This window comes from Amphiprion ocellaris, chromosome 21, assembly GCF_022539595.1.
Source record: "Amphiprion ocellaris isolate individual 3 ecotype Okinawa chromosome 21, ASM2253959v1, whole genome shotgun sequence".
Lineage (NCBI taxonomy): Eukaryota > Metazoa > Chordata > Actinopteri > Pomacentridae > Amphiprion > Amphiprion ocellaris.
Window position 1 is genome coordinate 15430750 of NC_072786.1, and position 18862 is coordinate 15449611.

The 18862-nt window shown below is 40.6% G+C and overlaps 1 protein-coding gene across 1 annotated transcript in view; it reads right to left on the reverse strand.

The window, feature by feature from the left end:
- Nucleotides 1–18862, reverse strand: part of exoc4 (exocyst complex component 4) — a 146647-nt gene that overhangs the window by 46030 nt on the left and 81755 nt on the right. Inside the window, exons 12-13 of the mRNA XM_023274626.3 lie at nt 8598–8700; nt 7582–7698 (exon numbers count right to left, since the gene is read on the reverse strand). Coding sequence (XP_023130394.1) covers nt 7582–7698; nt 8598–8700 — 220 coding nt within the window. The remainder of the gene's footprint in view (nt 1–7581; nt 7699–8597; nt 8701–18862) is intronic.

Consider the following 18862-nt stretch of genomic DNA (forward strand, 5'->3'; position numbering starts at 1 on the left):
TAACAGCTGTAAAATTGTGAACTGGATGCTTAGTCACAATCCATTTCATGACCGATAACACTGGTCTACAAAATTTTGGGAAGTCTCTGCTTCAGAGATAAAACTTGCTAAATCTTATGTAATTTGATACAATTAAGTGAAAAACAAACATTAAAAGTCTTAGTTGGCTACTCTTTTCAAGATACTTAATGTTAAAGTTTTATTGCACAAATGCTGGGGATCAACAAGGGGTGAGTGTTGGACATTTTTCTTTCCTGGCTCCAAGGACTGTCGTAGCGGCCAGTCTTTCCTAACATAGTGAGATTCCCTGGCTCAGCTGTCACGTTCACATAGAAAACAGCAGTACTTTGTATATCCACCCTGTAGCCCAAGTATGAGTGCAACCACTTTGAAATCACTGCAAATCTGCCACTGATGTTGCTCATACTTTATACACCTTAAGAGCTGTTTCATATTTTCATATGTTTCCTTCATATGAACGGCATGACCAACTGGAATGGATGGCAAAACATTTCCATTGTGGAGTAAAACTGCTTTAAGACTTGTTTTGGATGAATCGATAAACAGTCTCCATTCATCTGGATCATGAGTGATGCTAAGCGCTGTCATCAAGCCATTGATATCGCTGCAGTAAACCAGATCACCTTCCATCAGAAAAAACTCAACCAGACCTTTTTGGCGATCACGAAAGCTAGAGATCCTGACATCACTCTCCAGGAGATTCCATTGTTGCAGCCTGGAGCCCAAGAGCTCTTCTTTACTCTTAGGCAGTTCCAAATCCCTGACTAGGTCATTCAGTTCACTCTGAGATATAAGGTGTGGTTCAGGAGAGGAATGTGACAGCCTGAAGTCTGGATCAGCTGATGTTGATGGCTCAGGACTAGCTGCATCCTGATCATCATCTTGGTCATCATCAGTGTCCAAGGAGTAAGATTCTGGTGCATCAGGAACTGGTAGGTCTTCTCCATGAGGCACAGGGCGAAGAGCTGATGGAATATTTGGATATTGCACTGTCCACTTTTTCTTTCTGGAAATACCACTTGCAACTGGGGGTACCATACAAAAATAACAATCAGTAGTGTGATCTGTTGGTTCACGCCAAATCATTGGAACTGCAAAAGGCATAGATTTTCTTTTCTTGTTGAGCCACTGGCGTAGATTTGATGCACATGTGTTACAGCAATAATGTGGGGCTCAGCTTTTGTCCTGGTCACCTATTTTGCATCCAAAATAAAGATGGTATGCTTTTCTCACCATTGCTGTTAGAGTCCGCTTTTGTGATGCAAAGGTTACCTCACCACAAATATAACAGAAATTATCTGCATTGTTTACACAGTTTCGAGGCATATCTGCTTCCAGAGTTAAAAAACACAAGAGTTCCGTAGAAATATCAGGTCCTGGCAACTTTTCAGTTATGAAAACGGCTGCATGGGAATTATAATCCACAGGTCAACTCGTGCTACTGATCAAGAAATATCTCTACATTAATACATTACCTTAACTTTCAAGACACAGGTTTTCTGCAAGTAATGTGTCAAATACATGATGCTCAATCAAATTTCTATTCAACATGATAGTATTCTTGTTTGGAATCACTGTTTTAAATCGATTATGTCTCAGACAAATATATTCCCATTTGAAATGGGACTCGATTTCTCATTAATTTTCAAGAAATTTCACAATTTGACCTAATACTGTATCTTGAAAACTATAGCTAATTGGCACTTCTGACTTATTTTTTCTTTAAAAGTGACCAAAAGTTTGTAAAATTTCACTACTGTTATCCAGGAAGCATTTTGCTTGTAGACCAGTGTAATGTAGTAGAAGGGCTCCAGAAAACATTTGGACTAAATGGGAAAGCATTTATGTTATTTCTTTTACTGTGAACAGGCCTATTTTGGTAGAATTAAAGTGGGAGTTGTACAGTCTCCCCTGAGATCTCCTTTTACTAATAAAAGTGGGAATGGTTTTTTGTTTCTGGTAATGTTGCCGGTGTTCATCTCTCAGTGTGTGGTCGGGCAGCGAATTTGTGTGTACACTATCCACCTTAATACCCTCGATTCCTCCTCCCTCCCACTCCCACTTGTGTTCAAATCACAGGGCACGGCTGATGCAGCTAACAGGTGTATTGTGTTGTGATTGCTCCGACTGTTGATGGGAACTGGGAGCTGAGAGTCTCCTTAATAAAGAGAAGCCCCACCACCACCGTGTCCACTGTGTGTGTATATGCAGGGCAGCAGGGAGCCAATCAACAAGAAGCGATAAGCCCCTCACAAATAAACACTGCCTACACACATCATCACAAATAAAAAGGTCAGTGTCATTACAGTTACTGGTGGTGGAAGAGTGTGTGTGTGCGGACGTGCACAATTAACACGTGTATATGTGCGCACGCCTGTTTCCTCCCTCCTCTCTCGCAAAGCTACATGTGAATATGAAATTTAAAAGGTCAACATCATTAGCAGGCCATTGGCAGCTGAACGTATCTGCAATACAGTGTGTGCTCTGCCAGCTGCCGGTGAGTGAATGAAATCAGGCTTCATCTGGTTCAAGAACAAGTTATGTTTGAATACAAATTAGAAATAGAAATAGAAATTATTGGTCTGGCTGATTATTGTGGCCGATATTTGGCATTTCCCAGATTATCGGTATCTGCATTGTTTTTTGGCCAATTATTGATAAATTAAACACACTACTTCAGATGCAGCCGCCTCTCTCTGCCTGTCATCACTCTGTGGTCTCAGAAATGTCTCTCAAGCAGAGACTGCAAAAACTGAACAAGAAGCACAAGCTGTTGCCACAAACCAGGAAATTAGCTACTCTTACAGTGGCCAAGGCTATGCTAACGGGTAGCGGCTAACTTAGAAGGCAGCCACAGATTAACCTGGAACAGAGTCTGGAAAACCATGATTAATAATGCTTTACGATCTGGACATTAGCGGGCAACAAAAGTGACAAGCCAGTAAAGGATTAAGAAAATAGAGAAGAACAGAAGATGGAACTGGAGGAAACAAACTGATCAATCTCAACTGATCCCACATAAACAGAGGAGATAATTTAATCACTCCTATTTCTATTTCACACATTCAGCTATAGTCACCCTCAATTTATGAAGAAACCCAGTTATAAATATAAAATCTAATATATATACTAAATAACATAATATAAAACCTGTATCAGCCGATCCCTAATGGAAACACCCAAAAACAGGAAAATACATGCAGGTGTGAACAACAAATGCATAGACAGCTACTGTACAAACATAGACATATAAAAGAACCAGTTAGCAGCTATTATGTGGGAACACTTAGAACAAGGCTGAGTGATACTTAGCTGGAAAGACAGGGCCAATGGGTATTGTAATTACCGCTCTGATGTGGTCTTGTGGCTAATAAAGTAAACAAGCACAATGCAAACAATTCATCCGCACTCTCAGACTCTCAGAAACACAACATAGGAGTGGGCAGGGAGGTGGCTCGACACCACTGACTTCAGGCCAGAGAAAAGTGGTCACCTGTTTGTTGTTTTGGTGCGTTTGCCTCATTGCTCTTGTGTGTGGCTGCATGTGCACATTGTGTGTATGCTTGCATGTTAGTGTGTCACAAAGTGAGCGTGTAAAGAGGACATGGGGAGGGGTGGGGGGTGTTCTACCAAGATTAATGGAGCCAATCTCCAGAGCTATCCAGCAGAGTGGCCATACCCTCCCTATCCTGTTTTATTCTTCTATTCTATTCCCCCATCTCCCTCTCCCTCTCCACTCCTTTCCCTCGATCTAACTCTAATTAAATGAATCAATCAGTGACAACGCCAAAACTGGACAGATAGCATCACACTGCTAGGGCTAACAGCGTGCATGTTTACGTGTTGCTATACTGTTGGAGTTTAGGCCATGAAAACAAGAAAAAAATGGGAATAATTAAAGTCACATTATGTGGAAGGTAGAGAAGAGATCAAGCAAGAAAGTCAGAAAAAAACGGGAATAAGGATTAACATCCAGACATCCATGGCATGGCTACCTCTGCTCCTCTGGAGAATTATCGGCAAAGGCTATGCTATCACACAGACACATGAATGGACATTAACCTTTAACACTGAACTATACACTGTCCCAGCCAGCCTTATCTCCTGCTCCGAGTGGACAATATATAGCCAGTGTCAGACTCATAATCATATCGTTATTATGTAATATATGTACATGATATATAAAAGCAGTATTTGACACCAGTGGTAGCTAGTGATAGGGAAATCATTGCCCATATCATTATAACTTAATAGCCTAAGCCCAGACTGCATGTGTATTGCTTATTATAGACTGTTAAGGCAAACATAAGGCGTGATATTCACCTTGACTCTTGTGCACTGTTGCCACAAAGTCACTCTGACCATTCCTGCTGCAGAGATATCACTGACAAAGGGTCAAATAATTCATATAACATAAATATATTTAATAACATGGGTACACTCCAAAAGTTAATGCGATGGTAATGCATCCATAAATATTCTTTCCATGATGCAAGAGGATAGCAAAAATAGACCTGGAGTAACCCTTATCCCAGAGGGTCAGAAAATATATTGTGTTGATATGTATGTAAATACATTCTTTTAAAAAAGCAGCGATAGAGTTCTGCTTTATTTGTATACATGGGTCTTAAAAAAAGTGTCCACTGGCATCTATATGCTATGTGCTGTTACATTTCTGTTTGGCTCTCATCTCCCCAGCTCCACTGCAGAACCTACAAAAGCACAAAAGCTAATATCTTCCTCCAGTTCAAACTATTGCACACATTAATGTGTGCTTCAGTGGTTGTGCAGAGCAGATGCGTCTATAAAATATGCTCCCCTATGGTTTCCCGTATGTGGCTGCAGCCAAAGTGTATGAGAGAGAGTGTTTAATGTGGTGTAGCAATACTGAGCTCTCTCCCTGCCGTCAACCATGCTGGTTCTGATGCCGCGGTGTGTGTCTCTCTCTGATAACACCTGGCACAGCAAGTACCACGGGACTTCAAGGGGGCACATGTGTGTACACCATCATACTGAATACTGAGACATAAAAACACACACACACGCATCTGATTAATCTTTAATTATCCATTGCAGTCACAGAGCGGGATAGACTCACCACCTGACTCTCTAGAAGCTCCTGACATAAAGCACTTCATGTAAATCCAGTTCAAAAACCTATTTCAGTTCATACTTTTTGAATAAAAAGGTGTCAAACCCCTTTATCGAAAGCTCTCATGACAACTATGTGAACAAAAACTCCACACTGAGGAAGAGAGCAGTCTGTCACAGCAGTGACACTGTGGATGCAGGCCATCAAAGAAAACAGTGGGATGGCTCTCAAATTGGAGACCAAAAACACAATCACACTCAGGTAGCAAAACGTACCCACACAGCTACAAATACACACATGAAAAAGTGCCATAAACACACAAATGCCATCCTGACCCGAGAATGTGAATGGCACTAGAAGAAGCATGGAAGGCTCTTTTATTCAGCCCAATTAAAAAAGGCAAAAAGCCCAAACAAAAGGAGTGTTTTATTGCACTCCCCACTATCAGCAGAAAGGCTCATTAGCCACAGCAGCATAATTAGCAAGATGCTGAACTCCTCGTTAAGGAGGGGCCCGAGCCGTAAACAAACCCTGCTGAACTCCGAACGCCCACGGTCTCTCTCCCTGTAATGAACTGCCACCGCTGTTCCCTCCCTGTGAGAGAACCAAGCGCACAGACAGGAAGGCTCTGACAGAAACAAACACGGAGCAAACACACACACACACACACACACACTTACAAACACATATCCAAGGTCTGCTACACAAACACCCACAGCACCAACAAACTACCTCACTGAGACACCGTCTTCCTTGACAACTGCGTGGACAAAAAGACGCACACACACTGATATGTAAAAACACACACAAAAAAAATGTGTGCATGCAAAACATAAATTTTACTGTAGACACACAGAGCCATACTCCACCAAACAGCGAGAATATCTGACAGCTGAGACAAATCTTGCCAACTGTCTGGATCTTGACTTTGGCACGGCTGTAATCCTCAACCTGCCACAAGCCTGTTTTGAATAAGAAAGACTGCCAAAATCAGCAACATGAGCCTGTGATTAAATGTGGTGCAGTCAATAAGGCAGTCAATATCAGTTAATTTTTTGGTTTCTAGTTCTCTAGTTAAATTGAACATTTTTTATTTGGACAGTTTCTCTGGACAAATGATTTTTCATATTTAATTTCAAGTAACACAAATGAGATTCCATCCATCTCCATTGCGTTGGGGTGTCAGCGTACATTTCACAGTTCGCATACACTATCATCTCAAAACATAACACATAAAAAAATGAACTAAATCTGCATGCCACTACAAATGAGGACGGACATGTATTTTATGTGGTTGGAATAAACTGATTGAGAATAATTTCACAGCTGTAGACACACGCAGATAAAATTGTATCGGCACACATTCATCCAGTTTGTACCAAACAGAAAGACAACCCTAAAAATAAGCACAAGTACAGTGAAGTTATATCCCTTGTCCGATAGAGTGGTCATTCAGTAACGCTATCATGGTGTGAGTGAGCCAAACTGCATCTGAGCCCAAAACCCTCTACTTCTCTGGGTGATATTGTAATCAAAAATTTGCTTTTTGGAGAAAACTGCCTGGGGAATGATAGATCCAAGTGGTGTGTGTGTGTCCCTGTGTGTGTTATACATTGTAACTGCCAGTTAGCAACAGCTACACACTCAAAAAAAAAAGATCAAGCACTATTTCAACTGCAATTATGATCCTGTGAGATAGGTGGCAGGGTGGACATAATGATCTGAGAGAGAAACAGAGAGGGTTATGTGTGAGAGTGTGGCTGCCCCTGAAACCAACAGAGATCACAGAAAACTGCAAGGTGAGTGTACTCGAGAGAGCTGCCCTCCACTAAACTGGTGGAAAAGAGTGAAACTGTGCCAGAGAGGTAGCGTGGTGGTTTTTTTAGGTCTCTCTAACTGCTCACATCCATAGACTGTACATAAAAGATGGACGTAATGACCGTAACACCACATATTGGATTAACATTTAAGTAGGGACCTGGCAATCGCATGGTAGTACGGGTTAAAAAGCATACCCTGCTTTATCTTCTATTTTACTGTACAGGAGACCATAAAATACAAAATAAACATCATGCAGTATTGAAGGACTCTTGAAACTAGTGATTGAGACCATAAACATGTCAGGAAAATGTTAATTGAGGTAACAAATCAAGGGAGAAATAGAGTCATTTTCTCTTATACCTTGATAGAATCAGACATATTTTTGTAGTGAGAGTCGCCCCCTGCTGGCTGTTAGCATTAATACAGATTTAAGACACTTCTGCACTGGCTTGGTCTGGTCTACGCTCACATGTCTATATGCATTCATTCCATTCACATATGCTACCATTCAAAAGTTTGGGGTCACCCAGACAATTTCATGTTTTCCATGAAAACCCACACTTACTTCATGTGCTAACATAATTGCACAAGGGTTTTCTAATCATAAGTATATCATTCATGGCTTGAATATGTCTGATGTTTCTTACCTGCAGCAGGGGCCTCTGGACGCCCAGCAGCTTCATAGTATCAGCACTGGCAAGAATCTTCAAGGGATCAGCTGTTTTGCTCACTGCCTCAATTTCCTTGTTGATCTCTGTTCGCACCTGACAGTTCAGTAACAAAAGTTTACATAGAATAAGTAGTTCTACGTCTTTTGGAGTCAAGCTACAGTTATCCTTTCTTCTTAAAAAGAACAACTCTGCTGTTAGTTTTCATTTGAAGTTTCCAGGAGCTGTCAATTTTCCAACCAGTCACTGTAATTCAAATTAGCTTGCTACTGTATATCTCATGTAAAAACGCTGCCTGGTTCCAGATGGCCACTTGAATAAAACACTCTGCTTAAGCAACTTAAAAGTAACATTTTCAAGACAAAACTTGAGGACCAAGTTTTATTTGCATAAAGCAGATTTACAAGTACATCTGTACAAACAGTAACTTTACTGTGGCAGTTTGAAACTAAACAAACAAAAACAGAAAATGATGCATCTTCTCTGGTTTGATGCTATATGTGCCAGCAAACAAGAAGAAATTTATTTATCTTCAGCTTATTTAAACAGCCTACTATATGGAACCATAAGCTTGGAAATGAAAATGTAGTTGAGTTAAGGCAGATATTGTACTGAGGTAATATTTAATATAGTGGTCCCCGGCACTATGCCATTATGGTTTTAGTTTAATTGGTTTTGAGGAGTACAGCAAAACATTCAGAATAACAAGCTCCACAATAGCATTGGTGTAATTTTTTATATCTACAGCACAGTACAAAAGGTTCTAGCTATTAAATAACAAGAACAGACTTTCAATACGAGAGTAGAAATACTTTTTTTTAAACCCAGACTGAGTGTCAGTTATTTATTGTGACAATGACTCATACCTAAGGTTTATAATGTGAAGAATTGTATTTTCTGAAAAAGCTTGGATGTCTCACAGAGGCATCGCCTTGAGTTTGATAAAGGCACTCCGTCAGACAGCATAACAGGCATCAGTTTGTCAGCTCACTAACCTGGTTGAGGAAGAGGTCATTAATGTAGTAAGTAAGGAAAGCTCGTAGTTGGCACTGCTTGGCTTGGCCTGGCCCCATGTTCATCTCGATCTCCTGGATGAATCTGGGAAAAACAAGCAAGACAAACAAACATTACAATAGTATCACACCAGGTGTGAATAGTGCCTAATTTGCACCCCAAATGTTTGGAACATTATCATAGGAGCAATGAGACACAGGATTGAAACAAGCAACACAGTAACTTTGCATCAGTGGGTCCAACATCAATTGGAGGGGTAAAATCTGTCATGGGAACTAATTTTTGGAAGCTACAAATGCCTATAAAGGAGCCTTTGAGCAAGGCAGTTAAACTAAACTGCTCCTGTGGAACTGCTCAGAGCAATTAGAGCAAGAGTTTAGTTGTATGAGCTAACTCTCAAATGTGAGTGTGTACAGCACAATGTAAAAGAAAGCACGAAACAAGTAATTCAATTCAGTAGAATAACTGGAAATATTTAAGTTATTTGCAGCATAAATAATATAAATCGGGGGGTTTTAAACTTGTTACTCAAAGGTCCACATCTGAATGTATTCAAGGTCAGAGGTGTGGAACAAATGCTGATAACAAAACAACATATAATAAACACATATACAGTCAAGATACTCAAAATACATATGAAATGCCATTGTTTCTCTGCAATCAGCGGCATCACTGTGACCCCTGAACTCGTGATTACACCACAAATTTAACATCTCATGCAACTGGGCCAGCACTAATCCGAGGCTCAAACAGTTAGTTCACTTTAATTTCTGACTAAAATGCATTTAAATTTACAGTAATTAAGTAGCAAAAATGAGACACGCATTCTGGATCTGCAGTTTAGGGGCTGATAGTAAATTCTCTGGTGTAACATTAATGCGTGAAGTCAACAACAACACACAACGCTCTCCTCGGCAGTTAACGTCACCATGACAACAACAAAAGGAAAATGAGCCACATTAAAACCATATTTATCTGGGGGTAGGACTGCTGTGTATAATCTGTAATTAAACTGTAATGTCACTAACACTTTAATGATGAATAGAAAACATATTTCAAAACAGAAAAGATTACACTTCCTAAGATAAGTGTTTATAACAGGAAGTAGCCTGTGAGCTGGGTCCAGATGGATTTGCCATTCGGTCCGGATGCTGAGGTCCAGACTTTGAGAAGCACTGATATAAACCAGTCAGAACTACAGGAAGCATGTTCTCTGAATTCCCCCAGAAAGCTGGTGTCTGGTTGGTCAGATAGGGTCAGACAGTTATGTATGGGTTTGTGGAGGCACATACACACCTCGTTTGTCAGAGAATCACTGGTCAGTGGCCTTGTCTCACACACACCACGGGGCAAACCATGCAAGAGTAAGTGCCTTCTCAAGCGCTCAGCACATATAAATGCACAAATAAATCAAACTCCTCACAAAAGAATTCTTTGACCTACAAGACCTTTAATGTATGGCCTCAACTTCCAGAAGAGAGAGACACGGAGAGTCTACAATGACAAAACAAAACATTTTATGAGAGAAAATCTTGAAAACTGAGGATAAATGAACATGATACATGACTGAAACCATAAAGATGACTCTAGATGGGGATTTGATTGGACATAGCCATTTTTATAAAGCAAGGGGACTCCATTGCCTGGAAGCCTGTCTCTGTGCTTTAGTAATGTGAAATAGAAGTTAAAGCTAAAAGGCTGCAGCACTGCAGACAACCAGGGACACATCGAGTCTATGCAGGATTATAGATCAGTGGGTGACTGATTAACTAAACCTTCGCTTGCATGTAAATACACACATGCAAACGCGTATGACCAGATACAAATAAAAACACATGCAGAAAAATACACAAGCTGTAGGATCACACTAATCAGCATCTGTTGTGCGTGCACGTGTATGTGTCTGTGCATCCTTGTGTGTCAAAATAAGCAAGAGAGAGACAGAGTGAGCAAGGAACCTAAACCTATTCTAAATCCTTCATTGATTCCCACTGAAACTCTACCACAACAGAAAGTTAAGTAGGAAAAACTCTTCCGTGGCCTCATTAAAACCGTCAAGCTTGCAAAACAATGGGGGCCAGATATAGAGCTTCTCAGTATAAATATGTAGAGAGCACAATTTAAATGCTCCTCCTTTACAAAAGAAAAATACAATTTTCGCTGACAACTTCATTCCCAGAAATCGATCTTAGGATAAAAGTTGCCAGTTTAAACGTGCATCATGTTGTTCTGCGATCCATTGCGTGCTGTCATTATTGTCATTGTTTCAATACAAGTGTCAAGATGATGGATCTTTAAGTTGGTGTGTGAGCACAGATGGATTTTTGTAGGCAGGGGCGATAACGTTTGAGTAATGTAGCAGAGACAAGGCAGTAAAATGGCTTTGTCTATCCAGACGGCCATCTGGCGCCAAGCCGCAGGCCCCTTCTCCAGGATACTGAGCCCATGGGCGATGCAGGGAAGTTTAGCCAAGGTAACTGGGCTAAAGACCCTGCTGGGGCCCTAAGAGCACATGTCAGCTAATTTACATTTTAAGAGTGTAAGTTTAGTACAGAAAATGCATTAAACAAAATGCTTTCTGAGTGGATTTAGAGAAATCAATTGGAATACAGAGCAGAGAGCGTGGTTAAAATGCAAATGGATAAATAACAGGGAAAAGCACAGAAGAGCAGTGATTTCCAAATGGATCCTGAAAGAAAATCTCTCCCGGCTTATTGTCATTACAGCCACATCTTCCCAACGTCTGCTTGGCTGATGGCACGACACACTGTAGAGAGAATAACAGCTTCTGATGATGATGACGGTGGTGATAACAAATGACGCCAAACAAGTTGACACACACACAAATATCCAAATATACCCATTCAAAAGCCATCAACTTATCTAAAACTCAGAACAGTACTATCTTTGCAGGCAGCGTAAGGCCATTTGCTGATACGCGTACACTGAGCCAAGGCTCCTACACAAAAACGCTGACCTCTCACTGAAGAACGACAGCAAGACTCATTTGATCTCTCTAGGCTACAACAGAGCTTGACTTTACATTGGTCTAAACTGTCATTTCCAACAGCTATCGTGAGCTACTGCACAATACAACAAAAAATGACCTTGTCTGATAGATTCTCAACTTGTCTGGCTTGAATTCCCTCCTTATTAGCAGTGGAAAACGCTTTTGCATTCACTCTAGTCTCTCTATATTAAATAGCCAAAGTGCATTTCAGACATGTTTTAAAGGGGAAAGTTAACAATGTTTTATAAAAGAAAAATACATCCTTTGTGTCCCGTTTTTGTAAATGAAATAAATATGCCTGTATGGTTGCACAGGCTTAACCCACTTCAGTTGATTACCATGCGACATAAAAGCCAATTAAATGCTAGACAAATCCATAAATGACTCACATGCCTTCTTAAATGATCTCCATTTACCTGAAAACCTATTATTCACTCACAGGATGCTATCATTCCTTTCTGTACCGCAAGAATGCAGTAACAGTGTTCGCTTGAGCTTCTGATGCTGTTATAATTGGACCTGATGTCCAACGTCAGTTTCATTGTGAGGTGACAACCAAACACACCAGTCAAGCATATGGCAGCTGTATGCAGTGGAGGTGTCAGCCAAGTCGCTAAGGAGACGCTGTGGAAGCAGTGGAAAGACAGCAGCAGCAGCATCACAGTGTGGATTTGCCTCTGTGTGTGAAATATACATATTCCTAAAGATTCTGCTAATCTACCCGCGTGCACATAAACACCTTATTTCAAATTGACCTAAAAATACAGTGGCAGACATTTACACACTGGATAGGATTCACCAAAGGTTGTAATAGTGGGTGTCAATTACATTGGATTACTGAAAGGACAACAAGATTGAGAGAGAGTTTGTGGTGCTACAAACTGATTCACTGATTATAGTAATTATTGCTGCTGATCAGTGTAACGATAAATACATACTGTAGATAATATGCTGATACTAAAACTGTTCATTTATACTAAAGCAGAACAGATGTTTGACAATATGGAGCTTCAGTCTGACTGAAATCTGTCGAACAACAGGCCACTGTACTGCCCTCACAGACTGAACAATGGGTCTACTGTAACATGAAATAAAAATCATGGTTTCAGCTTGAAATGTGTTCAAAAACTACCTGCAACTGTAATGGGCAATGTAAACAGAGCTGAACCAGTTGTTTAATTAATCGATAAGTTGACTGAAAGAGTAACTTGATAAAGGGTTTATCATAATTTTTCATCTTATTATGTGTCTTAAGTGATAATAAACTAAATATCTATTGGTTTTGCACTGCTTGTGTCACAAAGAACATCAGGCGCCAGTTTGTTTTTTGGATTATCTCAATAGGGAAAATGATTAACCCACCTATTGAGAAAATAATTTACAGATTAATCAAAGATGAAAGTAACTTCAAGTTGAGAGAACAACTTGGGTGATCAATTTGTTGTTGTGGAAGATTGGCTTCAGAAGACAATAGATCCTGCACGCAAACAACTTCACACAGGTGCCGAGAAGTCATCACAAATACGCTTTCAAAAACATGCATGTGCACAAGCAGACTCATAAAACCACACGCGTACAATTCAAATTCAAAAAGAGTGTGCATCTGAGCATTCCCCTCAATGTGCATCATCTCCTCTGGATCCAACATGGCTGCATCAGTTGCACTCAAGGGGTAGATTCGTTTTGCCAGCCCATTCTGTTGAACATAATGGTCTGGCTGCACCACACTATCATCCTGCTATAGGGAAAAACACTCTAGCTTGTTTGCAATCAGTTGTCGCCAGCGAGGCTAAGCTAAACATGTGGTTTTCCCTCAAAATAGTGCTGGGTGGAACTGTTGTGGAAAACGGGAACATGCAGAAAGCGGAAGGGGAGGACAAAGCCACCTGAAATAAACAGCCAGGAGCAAGTTTATACCTGCAACCTATATCTGGTGAAGCAGACTACTTGAGGGGCAACAAACTGCAGCCAGGTGTCTTCAACGTGTAGTCTTTCTAATGGGCAGAAGAGGGGGACTATTCTGACTCCAAAAAAAAAAACAAAAAACTGGATTGTATACAGATCTACGAGAGCCTCTCGCTTGATTTATTATCTCAGTAAACATTTTCCTAATGTGTTTATGTTCTCAAGCACGAGTTCTATAACTGTTTCAATGCAGCCTATGGTTCATTTTGTACATTATGGTCCCAGTTAGAAGAAAATACATGATAAAGCAGGCTATGCTTTAAGGTACTTTGTGATCAACAAGTAGATACACCAAGGCCATGCAGAGTTACCTCAGGTTCTACATCTGATCCATGCTTTTGTGCATATATTTACTTCTGTCTATAAAAAAACCCAGCAAGCTGCCACAGGCTATAATGCCAACGTCGAGACTTCAAAACAGTAATCGACAAACCAGTGGGTGATGTCACGATAGCTATGTATATTTCCTTAAAGTCAATGGTTGCACTCAAAACCCAGTTTCTGAGCAGCAACTGCAGATGATTGCACATGACAGCATGTAATTATCTGTCATTAGGAAACAGATGTCAGACCCTAGGGGTCTGACGCTGGATAATTGTAGATGCCATGCCCTATGTGTATGTAGTTTAAGAAATAACATTCCTGACAGGCGTAATGTATTTATTCTAACAGGAATTTGGCTAATGACTGAATCTCCTGCATTCTAATAACTCTGATAATTCAGAGGAAGCCACTGTTAGATTTTTTTTAAGATAGCTAAAACAAATTAGAACAGACAGAGACAAAGATGTTTTACGGCAGCAGTTGTGAATTCATTTCCCACAAGAAACCAAACCTAAGGTAGCAAATGCTTCTTTAAATGGAAAGGGTTGGGATCCCATCATCTATCTCCATCTGCTGCAGCGTAATGATGCTGAAAGAGAAATGGGATAAAGACAAAGATTTAAGAAAGACAGCAGAATAAGAGTGTGCTGAGATCGATTAGGGACTCAGCATTTTTAAATCTCCCAGAATTCCCCTCAGGCACGAACCTATCAGCTATGGTGAATTCTGATTTCGCTGCCCAGAGAGGAAGGCTTGTTCTGTAAAGACCTGTCACACACCAAGGACAGGACAAACTGAACCTCTGCCAGCTGAGAGGGGAGGAGGCAGAGCGAGTGCAGGCGTGTGTGTCCGTGCATATCTGCGTCCGCCACACATACTAAATCAGTTGGTCTGATTGTCACACTAACACACACACACACACACACACACACACACACACACACACACAGACGGACATAAAAACATGCAGCCACATGTCAGTAGAGCACATCAATACACCGCATCCAAGACACTTGAAAGCACTTATCTTTATTATTCTTACTTGCTGCACTACTCAGTCACTTGAGGAGAATTTCAGAGTCATAAAAGGATTTTAATGGATGGGGACACTTTATGGGTTTTATGGCGCAACCAACATTAGCTTCCATTCCAACTGATCAGACAATAAATGCGAGAATGGAGGCTTTTAATTGTTATCCAACTGCACAAGCAATATTGATCCTCTGGGAATATTACACACTCCAATACACACTACTTAATTATTTTGACAGTGGTGGTACATAAACGAAGTCACACCTGAGAATGTAAAGACCTACTCAAGAGACTTCAAAGTACGGTACAAAGTTCTAGCACTCTATTAAAAAACTTACAATTAAAATCATTAATGAGAAAAAAAAAATCACATTCTCTATGGCTAGTGGACTGATCCACAAGGTTTATTTTTTTAAAAACATATGCTCTGCTTTTCAGTTCCAAACAAGCATCACCACCACCGCCACAGGATGGCACTGTGTCAGCTTCCTCTACCAGCTCAGGCTGCGTGACCAGTTGAAAGAAGATGCTTTTTCTTTATCACAAATAGGTTTTAAGAAAGAATTAAGATTCCAGTTGGTATGTACCATCTGTAACCTGTACGGGATTTGCTGTGTGGATAGGAGCGAGGAAGAGAGAAGAATAAGCAAGAAAGAGATGGGTGAATTGTTTTTTCATGTGACAATACAGTGCGTGATTAAGTGTGTGAGCATGTGTTTTCATCAGTCCCCGGTGGAATGCATATGGTCTTCCCACACACCGCCCACACCTCTGCCAAACTCCCTGCTGTTTATACCCTGCTCTTGCCCCCGTTGCTGCATCACACACGCTGAAGGCTTTCGGTGTGTGTGTGTTTGCTGTGTGTGTGAGGTGGGGTGTGTGTGTGCAAGGGTGGGTGTGGGGGCATGTTTTTGTGTTAGAGAAAAAAAAGAAAGAAAGGAAGATGCAAATGCATTATGGAAATTAGGCGACTGAGTGTGGCCACATGCTTACAGCAGCAGGTATAAATGGCCATTATAATCAGAACCTTTACTTGGAGGAGCAAGATTAATAGAATGTAGGAAAGAGGGCCAACCTCATGTAGTCCTACTGTATACAAACTCAATATTGACCACAATGGATGACAAAAGGAAAGGAATGTCACTCTGATACAATCTATTATCGCTGATTGCTTCCCATTATTTTGTGCTTGACCCCATGGCACATTGAAAAAAGATTAGTTGTGTACATTTGAATGAAAAAGGTTTTCACGCTAAAGCTCCCCAATTTAAAGTAACCTCTGCTACAGACTTCCATTTGATAAAAGTCTATGTAAGACAACCGCTATAAAAATGCTCTTGAAGGATACCATAATGCTAAACATGTTTCTAAAGACAGCAGGTACAGTTGAACCACTGATCATGTCACTATAATGCAATGTTTTACTGGAAAACGTTGGGTCCTGGCAAATATGTAGATGTTATTTTGACATGTACTACCCACCAAAACATCCACCTCCACCCCCTCATGCCAACAGCACTCCCCAACAGCAGTGGCCTATCCCAGGGCACCCTACCGCACCATAAAAACCGATAAGGAATGGCTTGAGAAACACAAAAACGAGCCCATTGCATCAACCCTGTCTCCAAACTCCCCATATTTCAATACCATCGAGCACCGATAAAAGCCCATTGCCACAACCTGCAACTCACAGGACACAAATGATCCACTGCCAACATCCTGGTGCCAGACACCATAGGGAACCTACAGCTGGAACAGATGTCCATGTCTTAACCATCATTGTCTTGATAACATGATGGTTAAGAGCTGTTTTGGTGACAGACGTGGAAAAGGCCTTAAAAAAACAAAAAGGATTGCCAGAATTACTCTATATACAGTTCTCATGTGGCTCTTCCGTCTTTCCTCTTCAGTCTAAGCTAATCCCACCAGATGTGCTAACGCTCTGAATGTGCAAAGAAAGAAGTCACGCTAAAAGTCAACATTTATTTGCCGATATGCTTAGGATTTGAACTCCACTCTCCCAAATGAAAGCCCCCATGTATGACCTATTGCACAATCACAAGACCCTCTCAATGCTCTTTATAGCAGCTTACCTGCCCTGGGTGAAAAGCCCTGTGATTGGCTACAATCTACCATCACAGACTACATTCTCTAAAACAGAACAAAAATAGGTGCAGAAGTCTTGTTTCTTCTCAGATCAGTTAAAATACAATATGCTGACAGGTTAGTATAGCATTTTTGCCAAAAGATGTCAAAACATACTGCATACCCAACTTTACTGTTATAGCTGATCGGTGTCAAACATGAGCTGAATTACTTTTTTTTTTAACACAGACACCAATGCAAAAAGCTTGATCTTCATGTAGTGTCATGAATTAAAAATCATCAAACATTTTCTGGAGTTGTTAGTGGACCCATGAGACAGACCTTTGCCGGAACTTAAATGGGGAAAATCTAACAAAAAAAATGCATATATGGATATTACAGTAGTTTTGAAATGTTGGGATAAAACCTACTGAAATACGTATGTTTTAATTACTCACCAACATAACTGGCTCATGAAAGTTTTGCTTTCTAATAAGTTCTTTTTCACTGAGTATGGTATTACATGTCACAGTGGGAAATATGAAGGTGTAAATAAGTTAATGCTAAATTCAATTTATCCATTCATTTTCAGGGTCCTTGCAGTGGCTACTGGGTGACTGTCATCTCTTACTGGGACACTTGATTATAATAGAGTAAATGTAATTGTTCGAAATTGAACCCGTGCCAAAGCCAAAATGTCTGCTGTCAGCAAAGCCTGTTAGAATTTAATTATGACCAGAGCTCCATGTGAACGTAGAGCTTACAGCTGTAAATCGAGCCTGGTCTCACTCCCATCTCATCACAGCTGCTTTGTCAGGACCCTTTGGCATCACATTTGAACACATTGGGTACCCTTTAAAGAGTCATTTTTCAATTGGCAGGGTAGTTTGACAGACATAAAAATCTCTGAACGCCAGAAATAGTCGCCATGAGCCCATAGCCAAATGTTCTCTCCTAATCTTGTTACTTGCTGTTCTTTTTCGGGCACTGACAAATTTGCCTTCTAACCAGTGGATAATGCTGTTGTTTGTCTAAACTTAATACTGCTGTAAACTGCTAAACCTCCAGTATGCCTATCTGTGTTTATTATTGACATGGGTGGCACTGACACCTTGTGCGCATCTTTAAGACTTCAATAACTTTGACAAAACTGTAGCACTGGATTGCAGTGGATCTCACGTGTGAGAAACAGCAGTATTTAGGTGTAAACACTAAGGCTCCTCTTTTTCCTACACAGCAGAAGCAATGCCATTAATAAAACTGATTGTAAAATTGGACAGAAATAATTTTAAAAAATACATGACAGCCAACAACTTGAAGGCTGTTTCCCCGAAGCAATGTAATAAACTATATGAATGTATATTCTAGGGATGTTAGCAGAATTCAGCAAACACGCAGTGTTATCAAGAACATTATTAATCTATGGAGTGCACAGAAATGAAACAGCGCAAACTAAGTGCAAATGTTGGAAAATCAGAGAGCAGTTCATTAGTGATTACCAGTGTTTGACACAGTAACAAGCAGGTGTATGTCTGTATACTCACAACAGATGTTCATTATGTCTATACATGGGTGTGCACTCACACATGTACACCTTGCATTCACATCAACATCTCTGCACATATTTCTTTCAATATATGTGCATGCGTCTGTGTGTGTGTGTGTGTGTGTGTGTGTGTGTGTGTGTGTGTGTGTGTGTGTGTGTGTGTGTGCGTTGGCCTGTCGCAGTGTGGCGCAGACCAATTAAAACAGGGAGATTGATGACCAGGGGCTCTGAGTAGCAGCAGCGGCAGTAGCAGTAGCAGACAGCTGCTTCCTGCAGACAACAGG